The sequence below is a fragment of the Nycticebus coucang genome, chromosome 18 (assembly GCF_027406575.1).
Source record: "Nycticebus coucang isolate mNycCou1 chromosome 18, mNycCou1.pri, whole genome shotgun sequence".
Lineage (NCBI taxonomy): Eukaryota > Metazoa > Chordata > Mammalia > Primates > Lorisidae > Nycticebus > Nycticebus coucang.
This window is the reverse complement of record NC_069797.1, coordinates 21,318,356-21,337,647: the sequence shown is the minus strand read 5'-3', so window position 1 is coordinate 21,337,647 and position 19,292 is coordinate 21,318,356. Positions and strand designations below refer to the sequence as shown.

The 19,292-nt window shown below is 47.7% G+C and overlaps 1 protein-coding gene across 10 annotated transcripts in view; it reads left to right on the top strand.

The window, feature by feature from the left end:
- Positions 1-19,292, top strand: part of DNAH2 (dynein axonemal heavy chain 2) — a 145,529-nt gene that overhangs the window by 99,647 nt on the left and 26,590 nt on the right. For all 10 annotated transcript variants that reach the window (XM_053569902.1, XM_053569900.1, XM_053569905.1 and 7 more), the window contains 15 exons: positions 816-1,026; positions 1,236-1,352; positions 1,535-1,676; positions 3,661-3,830; positions 3,958-4,074; positions 13,107-13,271; positions 13,794-13,919; positions 14,023-14,171; positions 14,250-14,316; positions 14,442-14,592; positions 14,831-14,979; positions 15,141-15,274; positions 15,425-15,569; positions 15,708-15,907; positions 17,334-17,460. In XM_053569902.1, coding sequence (XP_053425877.1) covers positions 816-1,026; positions 1,236-1,352; positions 1,535-1,676; positions 3,661-3,830; positions 3,958-4,074; positions 13,107-13,271; positions 13,794-13,919; positions 14,023-14,171; positions 14,250-14,316; positions 14,442-14,592; positions 14,831-14,979; positions 15,141-15,274; positions 15,425-15,569; positions 15,708-15,907; positions 17,334-17,460 — 2,170 coding nt within the window. The remainder of the gene's footprint in view (positions 1-815; positions 1,027-1,235; positions 1,353-1,534; positions 1,677-3,660; positions 3,831-3,957; positions 4,075-13,106; positions 13,272-13,793; positions 13,920-14,022; positions 14,172-14,249; positions 14,317-14,441; positions 14,593-14,830; positions 14,980-15,140; positions 15,275-15,424; positions 15,570-15,707; positions 15,908-17,333; positions 17,461-19,292) is intronic.

Genomic DNA, 19,292 nt, shown 5'->3' with positions numbered 1-19,292 from the left:
TTCATTTACCACTCATTTTTTGAGTAACTGCTATGTGCTAGGCTCTATTCTGGATACTAGTAATATACCAGCAAACAAAATAAAATCTTTGCCCTCCCTGGATACATAGGTTTACATTCTACATTCTATTTACTGTTTACTGGTCACTGTGATAAACTCTTTACACACATTTTTTTTTTTTTTTTTTTTGTGGTTTTTGGCCAGGGCTGGGCTTGAACCCGCCACCTCTGGCATATGGGACTGGTGCCCTACCCCGTTGAGCCACAGGCACCGCCCTTTACACACATTTTTTTTCACTTTTTTTTTTTTTGCCAGAAAGTGTTTTGAATCAGTTGCTGACATTTTAAAAGTTTTAACTTAGGAGCCTCAGAAAAATCCAGATTTCTAGCTTCTCATTAAAAATCAGAAATTGTGACGATACTGGGCCCACCTTCAGTCCCACAGAGGAAAAGCAGGCCGGGGTGGAGGGAGGGCTGCCCTGGGGCACTGTAATGTCTGCTGGTTCCCTGCAGCCCACCTACCTGCTGCACAGTGGGGAACCGGGCAAGATTCTCTGCACAGGAGGTGGTGTGATGCAAACAGTATACAACAGGCTGATTTTGACAGTGGTATGTAGAATAAGTCAGAGGGAAGAGAGCTTGAAAGCAGATGACCTGTTGGGATGCTGTTGGCAACAATCCAGGCAGGAAATGCTAACAACCCGACCAGGATGGTGGTGGTGGTAGTAACAAAATACATGGAGCAGGTGGACGACACAGGACACCATTTTCCAGGGCCCAGCCTCTCCGTACCCCTTCTTCTACCCTCTCCCCCAGGTTGCTGGGAGAGAAGCGGCAGGAGCTCCTGGACCAAGCCAATAAGCTGCGGACGGGATTGTTTAAGATCGATGAAACTCGGGAAAAGGTGCAAGTGATGTCGCTGGAGCTGGAGGACGCCAAGAAAAAGGTGGCTGAGTTCCAGAAACAGTGCGAGGAGTACCTGGTCATCATTGTGCAGCAGAAGCGGGAGGCGGACGAGCAGCAGAAGGTGAGGGCTCCTGCGTCCGTGTGCCTGGGTGCCCCACTCCCACTGGTGCTCTCAGAAGAGGCTTCCCTGTCTCCACCAGCTACTGCACTCCCACCTTGGGGACACACATCCCACTCCTCATGTTTTCTTTCATCTTTCCCGCCAACACTGTCATCCTCACCTTTGCCCAAGGCAAAGACAGGAAACCCTTGTCCTCTTTTCATCCCTAGGCTGTAACAGCCAATAGCGAAAAGATTGCAGTGGAGGAAATCAAGTGTCAGGCACTGGCTGACAATGCCCAGAAGGATCTGGAAGAGGCACTGCCCGCCCTGGAAGAAGCCATGCGGGTACTGGGGGTGGCCACAAGAGGGGGAACCAGGAGCCAGGGGGCCTGGGGAAGGGAATGAGGAAGTCCCTGGGGAAGTGGGAAGAAGAGGTGACACCTCAGCTGTGTCCTGTCTCCAGAAAGGCCTATCTTACCACTTGAGTGGACTCTGGCCCTGCTCTCTCAGTGAATCCATTTTCCCAGGCCCTGGAGTCTCTGAACAAAAAGGATATAGGAGAGATCAAATCTTACGGACGGCCACCTGCCCAAGTGGAGATCGTGATGCAGGCAGTTATGATTCTTCGAGGAAATGAGCCCACGTGGGCAGAGGCCAAGAGGCAGCTGGGTAAGCTAGAACACCATGAGATAATGACTGCAGCTCGCGCAGTGCCTATCGATCTTCTGCTGTGCATCAGACTTTGGAGAGGCAGGCATAGATGAGGCATTTTATTCTCCCTCAAGAGCACAGAGCCTCACAGAAAGGAGAAGACAGAAGGGGAAGACAGAAATATCAGTTAAGATTATTTGGTTGTTACTGGTATTTTCAGACTTTTTACAAAGTTACTTGTTTCTTCTCATTAAAAAAGAAAAATTAAAAGTTACACATCCTTTTTTTTCGAGACAGTCTCACTATGTCACCCTCAGTAGAGTGCTGTGGCGTCACAGCTCACAGTAACCTCCAACTCCTGGGCTTAAGTGATTCTCTTGCCTCGGCCTCTCATGTAGCTGACTACAGGCTTCTGCCACAATGTCTGGCTATTTTTGGTTGCAGATGTCATTGTTTAGCTGGCCCAGGCCAGGTTCGAACCTGCCACCCTTGGTGTATGTGGCTGGTGCTATAACCACTGTGCTACAGCCGCTGAGCCAAAAAAGCTACATTTGTTCTAACTTTTATAATTTAATATTAAATATGGAATGAAAAAAGGATTCTAAAATAGCTCATTTAATGCAGCCAGTCCCCAGATTCCAATGGTTCAACTTAGGCTTTTTTGACTTTATAATAGTACTCATTCAGTCATTCCCTTTTTCACTTTCAGTACCATATCCAATACATTACATGAAATATTCAACACTTTATTATAATGTAGGCTTTGTACTAGATGATTTTGTCCAACTATAGGCTAATGTAAGTGTTCTGAGCATGTTTAAGGTAGGCCAGGCTAAGCTGTGATGTTTGGGTGGTTAGATATATTAAATGCGTCTTTTTATTTACAATGTTTTCAACTTAAAATAGGTTTATAGCAATACAGCCCTATCATTGAGGAACTCTATACACTAAAAGGAAAATTGTCTGCTGGGCACAGTGGCTCATGCCTATAATTCTAGCAGTCTGGGAGGCCAAGGCAGGTGGATTACTTGAGCTCAGAAGTTCGAGACCAGCCTGAGCCAGAGAAAGACCCCATCTCTAAAAATAGCCAGGCATGTGGCAGGCACCTGTAGTCCCAGCTACTTGGGACATTGAGGCAAGAGAATAACTTGAGCCCAAGAATTTGGGATTGCTGTTAGCTATGACGCCACAGCACTATACCCTGAGGGTGACAAAGTGAGACTCTGCCTCAAAAAAAAAGGAAAATTGTCCTAAAGATATAAGAACGTATTGCATAATCCCAGTGCAAGAATTCCTTCAGACGCCCCAAGGGATAAGAATCAGAAAATAGAAGACAGGACTCTTGCGTTTCATTCTTGTGGTTTTCTCTGCTTTGGGTTCTCATGGTAGAATATAGCCTGTGAGCCTTGGTTTGGTGACCACTGCCCTAAAGGAAAGTGCAAAGAGTAGAGAAAGAATGAGGTATACGTTGGCTTGGCTGAGTCTAAAACGTAAGTGATGGAGTCAGGAGACATGGCTTATGCTTGTAATCCTAGCACTCTGGGAGGCCAAGGCAGGAGGATCACATCAGCTCAGTTTGAGACCAGCCTGAGCAAGAGCGATACCCCATCTCTACTAAAAATAGAAAAATTAATCAGGTGTGGTAGTATGTGTCTGTAGTCCCAGCTACCCAGGTGGCTGAGGCAGGAGGCTCTCTTGAGCCCAGGAGTTTGAGGTCGCAGTGAGCTATGATGATGCCACTACACTCTAGCTTGGGGGACAGAACAAGACTCTGTCTCAAAAAAAAGTAAGTGATAGATAAACTAGGAAGATTGTGGAGGGCCCTGAGGGCCGACAGGTGTCTAGAGAAAGGCTCAGGTTCAGTGGAAGGAACTGGGGACTGGATCAGGTATTTTAGGAAATGAACCAGGGTTGTGGCTATGCCTAAAGAGGGGAGGTGAAACTTGGACAGGGAGGATGGAATTGGATCCTCTGGCTGAGGGTCCTAATTTTCATCCCTCAGGGGAGCAGAACTTCATCAAGTCGTTGATCAACTTTGATAAAGACAATATCTCAGATAAAGTTCTGAAGAAGATTGGGGCCTACTGTGCACAGCCTGACTTCCAGCCCGATATCATTGGCCGCGTCTCCCTGGCTGCCAAGTCCCTGTGCATGTGGGTGCGGGCCATGGAGGTAGGTGGTGGGTGGGCTGGGCTGGGAGGAGGGCTGACACACAGACCCTGTGGAAAGGAAGGATCACCTGTGTGTGAGCGGGATCTGGGTGGGTGGGTGACCTCACAGCTTGGCTATCTTCCCGCAGCTGTATGGGCGGCTATATCGGGTGGTGGAGCCCAAGCGGGCCCGAATGAATGCTGCCTTGGCCCAGCTTCAGGAGAAGCAAGCAGCACTCGCTGAGGCCCAGGAAAAGCTGCGGGAGGTGAGCCTCACACCAGTCTCTTCCAGGCCATGCACCTCCTCTCCCCAGTTCCTGGGACACATCATTATTATTTCCCCCCATTTAATTCTGCCATTCCTTCCCGTGTTCCTCCAGTCTTGCTTCCTTCCCACTCTGTGCCCTGTTGAGATTGGGCTGCCCCTGGCTCAGAAATCTAGGCTGCTTGCAGAGGGTTAAAAAAGCTCAGAGGGTGCTGTGACCAGAAGGCCTTGCAAAGATTGACCTTGGATTGGCAGCCGCCATCACAGCCTCTGGAGCTGGGCCCTGAGATTTCAATGGATGAAATCTGTGTAGCAAATCGGTCTTCGTCAGGGGCTTGGGTCAATAGTGTCTAAATTGCTGCTATGGCCCAGGCAAAGTGAGGGTGTCTGTGCTTGGGTTGGCATAGGGTTGCCCTAGAAGCCAGGGTAGGGTTAGTTACTGTGATAATCAGAAGGTGATTTCCCACAACGTACGCACAAGTAACTCTCAAACTAGGCAGAATGGCCAGAAGGTGTTATCAAATGAATTCAAAAGTCTGCCAGTCTATCACTTGATTCTTCTTTATTATTGATTTAGTAGATAATACTACTATATACCCAAGGTAATATAGTCACTTTGTTTGCAATTCAAAAGGTACAAAAACATTTACAATAAGAAGTTTCTCTACCTGGTGTGGTGGCGGGTGCCTATAGTCCCAGCTACTGGGAAGGCCTGAGGCAGGAGGATTGCTTGAGCTTAGGAGTTTGAGATTGCTGTGAGCTACAATAATGCTATTGCACTCTAGCCTGGGTTACAGAGAAAAACCATGTCTCAAAAAACAACAAGAAAAGAAGTTTCCCTCCCACCTTCTGCTCTCTAGCCACCCAACTTCCTTCCTAATATTATAATTTTTTTTATCCATCCAGAGGTGGGGTGTGCTTATAAGCATATATATGTATATTTTATTTTTCATATTATACCTACTATCTAGCGCTGTCCTATCTTACTTGAGAGCTGAGGATTGTCCACATCAGTATAGAGTTTCTGTTTTCTTTTTAGTACTTCGTGATATTCTAGTGGGTGGCTGCACTGTCATCTATTTAACTAGTCCCCTTTTGATGGACATACTCATTGTATCCAACCTTTTAATCTTCACTTGTCCTCCTCGTTGATACTGTTTTTACAGAGAAATTAAAATTTTTATACAATTGAAGCTGGTCATGCAATTGCGAAATGTTTTACCTAAAACTAGCTGTGGGAAACATCCAGGCCCAGCCTTCTCAGATTGGATGAGGAGTCTGAGGTTTAGTGAGGTTTGAGATTAGAGACTTGCCAAGGCCACTAGCTAGCTAGTAACTGGAGCTGACTCCATGCCACATTCGCCCAGGTTCTACGCTGTCTTTTCCTGCCGTGGGCATCGTTACTGGCAGCAGCAAGTCTACCCTTGAGGCCTTTCCGGTTTTTGCCCATGCAGAAAGCTCTGCCAAGCTGGGTGGGGTGTGTGTGCTGTGTCTGCACTTGCTTGTCTGCTGCTCCCTTCCTGCTGCCACTGCCACCTCCCTGCCTCCACGAAACTTTCACTCTTTTACTCAGTTTTTCCAAGTGTGAATAATCACAGGTGTGGCAATCTATTTGGAAAAGTTTCTCACCTAGCTAGGCCAAATACTTAGGCATTGTTACCTTTGTATGTGGAAAAATGGGCTCGCTAGGGTCCTGTACTCACAGCGTCATTCACTGGGTAAACATTTGTTAAAGCACCCAGTGTTAGGTCTCCCGGTGGAGGCTCCACACCCACACTTGCGAACTCCCAATTGGTAAGAAAAAGCAAACACGGAACCAAAATTTCTCTCTTGATAAAGGGTGCAAAGTTTAAGAGTCAGTCGCACCTTTTAACAGAACGTCAGAACTGAGTGTTGTGCTGATATCTGGGCCTCATCCCAGGCCAATTAAGCGAGAGTCCCTGGCAGAACCTGAAGTCAGGGCCAACCACAAGTGGGAAAGCTGTTGCTCAGTCCTAGGACCCGAGTCTGGAAAGAGGACCAGAGCCCGACTATGTTGCATATCAATACAGATCTCCAGTAAATAGTTTTAGTCATTACCCACGTGTTTGGGGTTCTGAAAATATGTTTTGCACAGGCCCAATTCTGCTGTGCAGCAAATGTTGCACACCACTGGCTTAGATACCGTCTCAGAAGGCTCTGAAGTGGGTCATAACAGAATCTTAATCTATTTCAAGGCAGCTGTATCTCCACAGTTGAAAATTCACTTTTTCCTATTCAGCGTTCCACATTATTTCTAGTTGCATTGTTCGACATAACAAAGACTTTGCAGTGTAATTAAATGGCAGCATTAAAATGCTATAATAATAACAATACACATTAATTTCACAAATTTGAATATAACCCCCAGGGAGAAATAAAATTTCAAGGATTAAATCCCTTAGTGAACTAAAGTTCCAAGAAATGAAAATCTGAAATAAAATGACCTTGTATTTGAGAGTTAAAAATCTAGAATCCCGGGTGGCGCCTGTGGCTCAGTTGGTAAGACGCTGGCCCCATATGTGGAGGGTGACGGGTTCAAACCTGGCCCGGGCTGAACTGCAACCAAAAAATAGCCGGGCGTTGTGGCGGGCGCCTGTAGTTCCAGCTACTCGGGAGGCTGAGGCAAGAGAATCACTGAAGCCCAGGAGTTGGAGGTTGCTGTGAGCTGTGTGATGCCACGGCACTCTACCAAGGGCTATAAAGTGAGACTCCGTCTCTACAAAAAAAAAAAAAAAAATCTAGAATCCCATATCCTTAAGTTAAAGTTCCCAAACTATCCTCCCCAGTTTCTTATTCTGCTCTGTCTCCAGCTGAGAGGTTGTTTTAGTCCCTTTTGGATTTTGATGGCAAAATACTAAGTCATTTATAAACAATAGAAGTTTATGTCTGACAGTTCTGGAAGGCTGGGAAGTCCCCAGAGCAAAGCATCAACAGATTTGGTGTCTGGTGAAGGCCAGTTTCTCATATGTGTAGATGGTACCTTCTGCGTGTTCTCACCTGGCAGAGGGACAAGCAAACTCTCTCAGGCCTCTTTTATAGAGACACTAATTCCATTCCTGAGGGCTCTACCCATATGACCTAACCACCTCCCAGATGCTTCACCTCCCAAGGCCTCTGAGCTGGGGATTAAGTGTCAACATATGAATTTGGAGGTGGAGGCACAAACATTCAGATCATAGCAGGGGTTCTATGGGTAGATCTGTTTACTTAAGCTATAACCTGGGCTGTTTCTCCCTGGAGAAGGATGTGGTTCCTCAGGACCTCAGAGGCTGTATTAGTTCAAAATGAGGTCTCTTGTGAACATCAATTTGAGAATAAAAAAGAATTTAAGGAGCTGGGCGGCACCCGTAGCTCAGTGGGTAGGGCGCTGGCCACATACACCCAGGATGGGGATTTTGAACCTGGTCCAGACTAGCTAAACAACAATAACAACTGCAAAAACAACAACAACAAAAATAGCTGGGTGTTGTGGTGGGTGCCTGTAGTCCCAGCTACTTGGGAGGCTGAGGCAAGAGAATCGCTTAAGCCCAAGAGTTGGAGGTTGCTGTGAGCTGTGACGCCACGGCACTCTAACAGGACGACATGGTGAGACTCTGTCTCCAAAAAAAAAAAAAAAAAAAGAATTTAAGGAGCTAATAAGGCATACATGACTTCTTGATAAAATTATGTTACCAAAAAAAAAAAAAACTTGTTATTTTTGCAAAAGATCTTGGTAGAAACCCAGTGATATTTGAGGAAATGAGGATGCATGGGGAAAATCTTGGCTTAACTTTACCAGAAGGTCAGTTACCTGGAAACCAAGACCTATGAACTGAAATCTCACTGGGTGAAATCTCTAGCAACAGATTAATATCAGACATATAATCTAGCCAGTAAGCATTTACTATAGTGGAGGGGTTGGAAATCCACATATGTGCACCTCCTGTTGGTAGGGGATGGTGGTGGTAAAATGCACAACTGTTATTGTGATAATTTTAAATTCGGTGGCATTATATAGTCATCACCACTATTTTGTTCCAGAATTTTTTAATCACCCCCAATGGAAATCCTGTCTGTCCTTTGAAATTTCAGTTTTCCCCTTGAGTTCTGGGTTCCCTGCCCCATGGCCTGATCAGGTTGGTCAGCCTGTGCCACAGTGGCGGGAATTGTGGCTTCACTTCATGGAATTGCTGAGGCCTATGAAAGCTGCCTCTGAGGAGAAGTTTTCACCTCATCCCCATATTGGTTTTTTTTTGTGTGTGTGTGTTTTTTTTTTTTTGAGACAGAGTTTCACTATGTCGCCCTTGGTAGAGTGCCGTGGCATCACAGCTCATAGCAACCTCCAACTCTTGGGCTTAAATGATTCTCTTGCCTCAGCCTCCCAAGTACCTGGGACTACAGGCACCCGTCACAATGCCTGGCTATTTTGTTGTTATTGCAGTTGTCATTGTTGTTTAGCTGGCCTGTGCTAGGTTTGAACCCGCCAGCCTCAGTGTATATGGCTGAGGCCATAACCACTGTACTATGGGCACTGCGCCTTTATTATTATTATTATTATTTTTTGGTTGTAGTTGTCATTGTTTGGCAGGCCCGGGCTGGGTTTGAACCGGCCAGCTCCAAGGTATGTGACTGGCACCCTAGCCGCTGAGCTACAGGCGCCGAGCCATCCCCATACTTTCTTTAACTGGAAAGTTACCTTCAGCAAATTCCTGAACTAAAGCTGCTATAGATGCTGCTGAAGCCAGTGTGCCCCAGGGCCCTGTCAGGAACAAACCCTCCACCACACATGTCTCAAGACACAGCTTTCCTCTGAGCCTGAATCTCCTAAATTGCTCAGAGATATTCCCCTTAGGGCACAGGTAACATCTGCATGCCCACCCATCCTAAATGTGTCGTGTGAATCTAGGACCAGATGGAATACTCAGCCCATAACACCTGTAGATAAGGTTTTAGGACTTAAATTACAATTGACTCCTTAACCCTAAAAAAAATTGAATAACACATAGTTGATCTAGTCTTTTACTATCTACTTAGGCTTGGTAACAGCCATTTAAAACCATAAACTATTGGACATGGTGGCTCACATCTGTAATCCCAGCGCTTTAGGGGGCCAAAGCAAGAGGATCACTTGAGGCCAGGAGTTTGAGGCCAGATAGGGCAATATAGCAAGACTCCATCTGTACAAAAAATTTTTTTAAATTAGCCAGGCACAGTGGTGCATATTTAATAGTCCCAGCTACTCAAGAGGCTAAGGCAGGAAGATCCCTTGAGCTCAGGAGCCACTGCACTCCAGCCTGGGTGACAGAGGAAGACCCTGTCTCTAAAAAAGTAATAACAAATAAGACCAGAAACTGTAGTACATAAAAATTGACTACCTTGCAGTTTAAACACAGCAAATTGACTTTTGGCCAGGTGTGGTGGCTCACACCTGTAATCCTAGCACTCCGGGAGGCAAAAGTGGGAGAATTGCTTGAGCTCAGGAGTTAGCTTGAGCAAGAGCGAGACCCTATTTCTATTGAAAATAGAAAAAATTAGCCAGGAATTATGTTTGGCACTTGTAGTCCCAGCTACTTGGGAGTCTGAGGCAGGAAGATTGCTTGAGGTCAGGAGTCTGAAGTTGCTGTGAGTGAGGCAACTCTAGCCTGGGGCAAGAGTGAGACTCTGTCTCCAAAAAAATCGAATATTCTGTCCATCCCTGTCTAAAAAAACAATCCAGGAGGCAACATCTGGCCAGGCTATTCTGTATCGTAGGCTACGTTAACCTTTGTCCTGAGACCTCATATCTCTTAGTTAAGGTCACCCTGAGGGCCCACATTTTTCCTTTGCCCTGAGTGGCCCAAGCCCACTTTCCTTGAAGTTGCCCTGCTTCAAATGGTTCTGCCTCTCTAGAAGCAGCCACTCACTTGTGGACAAAACTGCAATCATTTGCCAAGGTCAGAATAACACAAGATCAGGTGAAAGCCTGTGACTCAGGCTACATGGTTAAAAGTCAACCACACAGGGCTGCGCCTGTGGCTCAGTGAGTAGGGTGCCGGCCCCATATGCCGAGGGTGGCGGGTTCAAACCCAACCCCGGCCAAACTGCAACAACAACAACAAAAAAATAGCCAGGCGTTGTGGCGGGTGCCTGTAGTCCCAGCTACTCGGGAGGCTGAGGCAAGAGAATCACCTAAGCCCAAGAGCTGGAGGTTGCCGTGAGCTGTGTGACGCAACGGCACTCTACCGCGGGCAGTAAAGTGAGACTCTGTCTCTACAAAAAAAAAAAAAAAAAAAAAGTCAACCACACAAATGTAAATAAACCACCTCACCTAAAATGAGCCTCTACATATCACCTAAACCAAAACACCTGTCTATACCCATGAGCCCTAGCCCCACCCAAAGCTGCTTAATAGTTTTTTTCCTGGCCTGCAAATATACGCAAGGGAATCCAAGAACTATCAGCCTTCTTCTATTCCGAAGTTCCAACAAATTGAGAAATAAAAGATATTTGGCAAAAATATCACCTATCATCTGTAGAGGCGGGGTTGGAGGATGTGGCCAATATCTGTGGGTGAGTGGCCCCAGAAGTAGTGACCCTGAGAGAGAATTACCCAATCTCAGGGTAAGATCTCGCATACCCTGGAGGAGTCAAGGGGAAGTTGTACGCTCTGGGGTTCAGCTCACTCCTAAAAGGAAAGGATCTGGGGTTCAGCTCACTCCTAAAAGGAAAGGATCTGGGGTTCAGCTCACTCCTAAAAGGAAAGGATCTGATTTTGGTCAACATTCCTAGCTTTTTCCCCCTAATTATACCCGTCAGAGCAGTCATGTACTTCTCTAGAAGGTGCAAGTAAAAGGGTGGAAGAAGTCTCCCAATATGCAAGGGACTTACCAAGACAAAAATTTATAGAAAAGCATGATCCCAGAGTGGAGGGGCAGGAAATCCAGATTAACAGAGAAGAAATTAAAAAGTAAACTTAAGGCTGGGCATAGTGGCTCAATCGTAGCACTCTGGGAGGAGGCCTAGGTGGGTGGGTTGTTAGAGTTCACAAGTTTAAGAACTGCCTGAGTTAGCCGGGCGTTGTGGCGGGCGCCTGTAGTCCCAGCTACTTGGGAGGCTGAATCAAGAGAATTGCCTAAGCCCAAGGATTTGGAGGTTGCTGTGAGCTGTGTGAGGCCACGGCACTCTACCGAGGGCGATAAGGTGAGACTCTGTCTCTACAAAAAAAAAAAAAAAAGAACTGCCTGAGTAAGAATGAGTCCCTGTCTCTACTGAAAAACAATAGGAAAAAAAAACAAAAAACAAAAACCTAGCTAGACATGGTGGCATATGCCTGTGGTCCCAACTACTTGGGAGGCAGAGGCAAGAGGATTGCTCAGGCCCAAGAGTAGAGGTTGCTGTGAGCTATGATGCCACAGCATTCTACATAGAGTGACAGAGTGAGACTCTGTCTCAAATAAATAAAATAAAGCGGACTTAAATGGTATCATCCAAAGGTGATTCAAGAAGAAATTACAGGGTGATACCCGTGGTTCAAAGGAGTAGGGCACTGGCCCCATATACCAGAGGTGGTGGGTTCAAACCCAGCCCCAGCCAAAAACTGGAAAAACAAAAAAAGAAAAAGAAGAAGAAGAAAAAATTACATCCATAAAACAGGAATAGAATGATAAGGCGGAAAGTCTGAATATAGAAAAATAAAGATTTCTGGGAAATTCAAAAATTATCCAAATATGACATTCAATTTAAGGGTGGGAAGATAGAGTCAAGTAACGTGATATAAGAAGACAGAAAATATGAGAGATACAAGACACCCTCCACCGATAGGAATACCTGAAGGAGAAAACATATAATCAAGGGCAATATAAAAATATTTACCAACTGGTTCTGCCTGTGCATGTCCTATCAGAACGTGCCTCCATCATAAGTGCCCTGAGACTCTCTATCTGGGCATCAGCCCAGGTCGTGCTAGCAAAAAAAGAGTATGATCATAGGGTTCTTTTATTTGAGTGAATTCCCTCTTTCTCTTTCTAACAGCTCTTGGGTTCATTTTTAGTTTTTTTTTTTTTTTGAGACAGAGTTTCACTATGTCGTCCTTAGTAGAGTGCTGTGGCATCACAGCTCACAGTAACCTCAAACTCTTGGGCTTAAGCTGTTCTCTTGCCTTAGCCTCCCAAGTAGCTGGGACTACAAGTGCCCGCCACAACACCTGGCTATTTTGTTGTTGTTGTTGTTGCAGTTGTCGTTGTTGTTTAGCTGGCCTGGGTAGGTTCAAAGCCGTCAGCCTTAGTGTATGTGGCTGGCACCATAACCACTGTGCTACGGATGCCAAGTCCAGTTTTAGCTTTTTATTCCTCTTGTTTGGTAAGCCCTGGGCTAGGTTCGAACCAACCAGCTCTGGAGTATGTGGCTGGCGCTTTAGCTGCTAAGCTACAGGCACCGAGCCTGGATGCTGGTGGGGAGGGGGTGGGCCCTTACCATGTCACATGGGCCCTTGCCCTTGCTCTTGCCCCGCCCCTCCTGTGGACACAGGTGGTTGGCTGCTGATGCGCGTTGGAGAGAAGGAGGTGAATGCAATCCTGATTTTCATTTCTACATCACCACCAAGCTCTCCAACCCCCACTACAGCCCAGAGACCTCAGCCAAGACCACAACCATTCCTCTTTTGAGATTCCACCTTAGGTGCAGCCTCTGGTATGGAGTGGCAGTCACTTTTGTGCTGTCTGGCCTTCTCTTGTCAACACATCTTGTGCAGTTTCTGATGCTTCAAGAGGGCTCTGTTTCCTACCCAGCCATGAGTTTTATTACTGAGTAGTTTCTGGGCTCTAGGAAAGGGCAGTGGAAGGAAAGGGAAGAACTTATCTTTTTACATATATTTGATTTCATTTGCTCCTTGTGACAACCCTATAGGGTAGGTATTATCCTTCTTTTACACACCAGGAAAATGAGGCTCAAAGAGATTAAGGTCGTGCTGCTACAAAGTGGCAGAGTCATGGTTTGAATCAGAACAATCTGGCCTCAAGCACTGTGTGTGATGCCGGGCACTCTGATTCCTCCCAGGTGGCTGAGAAACTGGAGATGCTGAAGAAACAGTATGATGAGAAGCTGGCCCAGAAGGAGGAGCTTCGCAAGAAGTCGGAAGAGATGGAGATGAAGCTGGAGCGAGCTGGGATGCTGGTGTCTGGGTTGGCTGGAGAGAAGGCCCGCTGGGAGGAGACAGTCAAGGTGGGGCTCCTTCTCCCACCTGTCTCTCTTTTCACTCTGCTCCCCAGTTCTGAGAAACCCATCCTCTGTTGGTTGAGGGACAGTCAGGAAAAGAGGGACTCTTGGGTGTAGGGAACTTCAAGAATAATGGGGCGGGAGCTCTTCCCATTCCTGTTCTTATCTTTGCACCATCAGGGATCTGCTTCAGTGTTCAGGGAGGGCTGCCAAGCACACACAGGGACTCATGATATACTCCGTTGACCTGATAGAAAACAGACATAGCACATCTTGTCTCTTACCCTCAGTGAGTTCCTGGCTTTGCAAAAAGGGTCAAGCCTTATCACCAAAATGTAAACATTGCTGTTAGAGATGGGGAACTCAAAAGTAATTAGAACCAGGTTAGAGTTCTGACACAAAGGTTGGGTGAGGGGAAGAATCTCTTTGATCTAGATAGTGTCCAGAGGAAAGTGCCTACTGAAGCATTCCAACTGTGTCCCAGAGTGGTGGAGCCTCACTGGCTTACACCTCCCTCCTGTCCACTAGGGTCTGGAGGAGGACCTGGGCTACCTGGTGGGTGACTGTCTCCTGGCAGCTGCCTTCCTGTCCTACATGGGACCCTTCCTGACCAACTACCGGGATGAGATTGTGAACCAAATCTGGATCAAGAAGGTAAGTTGGGGCTCAGGTGTGGTAAGAAGCTCTTGAAATGGGCTCTGAGACCAGATCTGGACACAGATCTTCAAGTTGAAGTTTGGGGCTTTTCTCTCCCCAGATCTGGGAGCTTCAGGTTCCTTGCTCACCTGGCTTTGCCATCGATAACTTCCTGACCAATCCTACCAAAGTCCGGGACTGGAACATCCAAGGGTTGCCCTCAGATGCCTTCTCCACTGAGAATGGCATTATTGTCACCCGAGGCAATAGGTGAAGACTCCGCTAGGAGCGGGAGGGGAGGCAGGGCAGGAGCAGGGCCTGGCTTCTGACCTATTATTCCCCCTTCAGGTGGGCACTAATGATCGATCCTCAGGCCCAGGCCCTGAAATGGATTAAGAACATGGAAGGAACCCAGGTATAAATTTGGGAGCTGGCTTTGTCCCCCTATAGAATCTTTTCCCAAGCCTTGTCTCTTCCTGAGGGCCTACCCTTGGACCACTGTCACTCTTTAGCGTTTCCATCTTCCCCCTCGCTCTCTAGGGCCTAGAGATCATTGACCTTCAGATGAGCGATTATCTTCGAATATTAGAAAAGGCCATTCAGTTTGGACGCCCAGTGCTGCTCCAGAATGTGCAGGAATATCTGGACCCCACACTCAACCCTGTGCTCAACAAATCTGTGGCTCGAATTGGTCAGGGCCTGGGGTTATAATGGGGCTGGACTGTGGGACCCTCAGCAGGAAGGGTATGTCCTCTACTTACCTGTCCTTTCATTCAGACAGCCCCGGGCTGGGGCTGGGGTCTTTAGGACAGGTTGAGTCACTGTCACTGAATGGTGGTGGGGAGAAGGTGGGTGGCCCTTACCATGTCACATGGGCCCTTGCCCTTCTCTTGACCTTGCTCTTGCCCCTGCCCCTCCTGTGGACACAGGTGGTCGGCTGCTGATGCGCATTGGAGACAAGGAGGTGGAATACAATCCTGATTTCCGTTTCTACATCACCACCAAGCTCTCCAACCCCCACTACAGCCCAGAGACCTCAGCCAAGACCACCATTGTCAACTTTGCTGTTAAAGAACAGGTGGGTGGGGTGAAGCAGGAAGGGCTGTAGAGTGTGGAAAGAATGAGAAAAAGGCAAAGCTTATGTTGGGCAGCGGGGGATCGGGTCTTGGGAGGAGGAAGGGATGAGAAGAGTGAAGGTCATAGCAGTGAGCCCCTCACCATGAGTACTGGTGCTCCCAGGGCCTGGAGGCCCAACTACTGGGCATTGTGGTTCGGAAGGAGCGACCTGAACTGGAGGAGCAGAAGGACTCATTGGTCATCAACATTGCTGCCGGCAAAAGGAAGCTTAAGGAGCTGGAGGACGAGATCCTCCGGTGAGACCTTGCCTTGCCTGTCCATTGTGGCATGGGTCCACTCCTGGCTAGAACCCCGCTGGCTACCTTGCAGGGCAGCCAGCATCCCTGGGGGTTGACAAGGGGTCCCTCCCTCCGCCCACTACCTCTAACCCCTTGGCTTTCCCCCAGGTTGCTGAATGAGGCCACAGGTTCCCTGCTGGATGATGTGCAGCTGGTGAACACTCTGCAGACCTCCAAAGTAACTGCCATGGAGGTGACCGAACAACTAGAGACCAGTGAAACCACGGAGATCAACATCGACTCAGCCCGAGAGGTGAGCTCTGTGCCCTGCTAGCCAACAGGGCTAGTCACCAAGAAGCAGTGTGATCAAGTTGGCTTGAGGGTCCCTCCCCCGACCGCCTTCTCTGAGCCATGCCCCTCCATGGCCTGATTCGGACATCCCCCATCCCAGGCTTACCGGCCATGCGCACAGCGGGCATCAGTTCTGTTTTTCGTGCTCAATGACATGGGCCGCATCGACCCCATGTACCAGTTCTCACTGGATGCCTACATCAGCCTCTTCATCCTCAGCATTGACAAGAGCCATCGCAGCAACAAGCTGGAGGACCGCATTGACTACCTGAATGACTACCACACCTATGCCGTCTACAGGTTCCTCCCATGTGCCCCAGGCGGGAGGCCAAGGGGCTGGCGCCAGTGCCACTCTTCTGGCTTTTCCTATCTTGGTGCCACCATTCTAGGCCCACTGCTCTCCCCTCCGTGCACCTTCCCAGGCAACGTCCACCCCCATGGCTCAGCTATCCCCAGCAAGCTGATTATCCCAGTCTTCTACCTTTAGCTCTCCCTTGAGCAATGGACTTGTACACACAACTCTTGATCATATCGGCGCTTCTCAAACGTTAACATGCACATAAAGCTTTGGAGATCTTATGAAAATACAGATCCAGGTTTGTTTGGTAGGTCTAGGGTGGGGCCTGAGGTTCTGCACCTCTAACAAGCTTCCAGCCACCACCGCTGCTCCTGGCCCAGGGGTCACATTCTGAGCATCCAGGTTCTTGGCTTGTCCAGCCACATCCCACAGACCCCTCAAGTTCAACTTGTTTCAGATCATACTCATTATCTTCCCTTTTCCTTCAGGGTCCTCATCCCTGAATGGTACCAACACCCACTGCCCACTCACCCAAGCCTGACATGGGGAGTTATTCTCAACTTTTTCCTTCTCATATTAGTCATCAGGTTTTGCTCATGAACATTCTACAAATTGTTCTCTCCCTATTGCCCCCATTGCTAAGACAATGCTTCATTTCAGGCGTTCATGACTTTTGTTTCCAAATTGCACAAGGGTCTCCTGCAGATTATTCAGCCTCTAACTGTCTCTAACTCTTGACCTATCATCTTGCAATGGCCTGAATGGGACCATGTCACTCCCTGGCTCTAATTTGTCATCAGTTATCTTGCCTCCAGTGACCACAAAGCACTCACCCACCTTGGCCTCCCCTTTCCCTCCTTGCACTGGATACCTGGGCAGCCCTAACTGCCCCGTAGGCCAGGCCCTTCTCACATCCCTGCTTTTGCTCTCGCTGGGACCTCCCTGTCTCTCCCACGTCATCAAAAACTCTCCTGCACCTTGGGCAACTTCTCTTAGAAACTTTCCTTGAGTCCACCAGGCAGGAACTGGGCATCCCTGCCCTGCGTTCTCTGGAAACCACTGCCACTTCTTTGTAGAACCAGCCTATCCTCTCATAACTGATGGCCTCTCTGCCTATCCTCCCAGTGGCTATGGCTCATTCATCTTTGTGTCTTCAGGACCCAGCATAGGGCTGGCAATATAGCAGGGGAATAATCAGTATTTTATTTTTCTAATGGAACTGACTAATTACAGCTGAATACTGGGAAAATCATATCTTCTGACTCCTTGGCAGTTTCCAGGAGGTTTGGATTAGGGGCTGAATAAGGTCCTTCTCCTCTATAAGGCTCTGTGGTAGCAGGATCTCTTATCTGTGAGCATTCATGTTGGGCATCTGCCCCAGGCCCACTTCATCCTGCCCCCTCTACCCTCCCTGTGCCTTTTTCCCAGGTACACCTGCCGCACCCTTTTTGAGCGCCACAAGCTACTATTCAGTTTTCATATGTGTGCCAAAATCCTGGAGACTTCTGGCAAACTCAACATGGACGAGTACAACTTCTTTCTACGTGGGGGTGTGGTGAGTGGAGCAGAGGCCACCTCCAAGTATGGGGCAGTCAAGTTGGGGATGGGATGAGAGCAAGTGTGATGAGGAATCTAGACCCAGAGGGTCAGGCCCAAGGTTTCAGCAAGTGAGAAACCACACAGCATCAGGTGCATGTTAAGCTCCCAGGGTCTGTGGGGTAACTTGCTGTATACCCCATTGCATACAGTACTGTATGCAGGCTGAGCTTTGGGCTTCTCTCATTTGTGACCCACCAACTGGCATGGTTTTACCACTTTTTTATTGCCTCTCAAGCCACCCCTTTCCTAGCCTGAGTTCCACCGTGACCGTCTCTTCCTCACAGTCACCTTGACCCCTTTTCCCTGTCCTCTCTGTTGCATTCACTTGTCAAAACTACCACTCTTTCTAGCCTGAGCAAGAGCAAGACCCCATCTCTGCAAGAAATAGAAAAATTAGCTGGATATGCTGGTGCATGCCTGTAGTCCCAGCTACTCAGGAGGCTGAGGCAGGAAGATGGCTTGAGCCCAGGAGTGTGAGATCGCTGTGAACTAAGACGATGCCACTACATTTTAGCCAGAGTGACAGAGCAAGACTGCCTCAACAAAACAAAACAACAACAACAAAAAAAACCCCAAAAAAACTACCCCTCTGACTAGATCCAGCTCTTCTTCCCCTGTCCTTGTGTGGCGCATCCAACTGAGAATGGCTGAAGACCCACACAAGACCCACTCCAAACCCATGACTACATACCCCACAGTGCTGCACTCCCCTGAGCCTATCATTCTCACACACTCCAGGACAACATTTTCATGCCTTTTCCATCTTCACTTGATCTCTCATCTGGATTTTAGGAATGGTCTTCCAATGCCCCCATCCCCAATTCTCAATACAACAACAGAGAGCTGTGTCAAACTCCATTTTGACAGGCTCTGATCCTGATGTTATCTCCCACCACCCAGCCCCTCACTCCACTCCAGCTGAACAGGACTTATTACCTTCCTCACTCTGGCATGTCTCACCCCAGAGCCTTTTCACAGCTTTGCCTCCTGCTGGTGTGGCCTCTCCACACACTCTGCCCTCTCTGGTAGCCTTCCTTCCAGCTCACTGCAGTGAGACCACCTTGATCTACTTACATTCCATACTTCAACCTGCCCCCACACTCCTGATCTCCCTTACTCTTCTCAAATTAATTCTGTTTTTCCATGGCACTGCCATCTTTAACATACTAGATAATTTACTTATGTTTTTGATTAATGATTAATAATGTGCCCATGGGTTCATAATCCCATGTTGAAAATAAATTCCTCCGGGGTGGCGCCTGTGGCTCAAAGGGGTAGGGCGCCAGCCCCATGTGCCAGAGGTGGTGGGTTCAAACCCAGCCCTGGCCAAAAACTGCAAAAAAAAAAAAAAAAAAAAAAGAAAATAAATTCCTCCAGTGCGGAGATATTTGTCCATTTTTGTTCAGAAATGCATCCCAAAGGTTTAAAACGCATAGTTGTGAACAACAAATGTTTGTTAGGGGGTGGCGCCTGTGGCTCAAGGAGTAGGGCGCCAGTCCCATATGCCGGAGGTGGCGGGTTCAAACCCAGCCCCGGCCAAAAAACAAAACAAACAAACAAACAAAAAAAACACAAATGTTTGTTAGGAAGAATGAATAAGGAATGAATAAGTGAAGGAATAAATGAATGAGTGAATGAATAATTTGTGCTTCTCTGAAGGGCGATACTATCAATTGAAGTCCTTAGACTGCAGACGTTATTACCAAGCAACCACCAGAGGGCGCCAGCTTCCTAAATTTGAACTGTGATAGCGCTGGGACTGTCTGGAGTCCCAGACACCTACAGTTG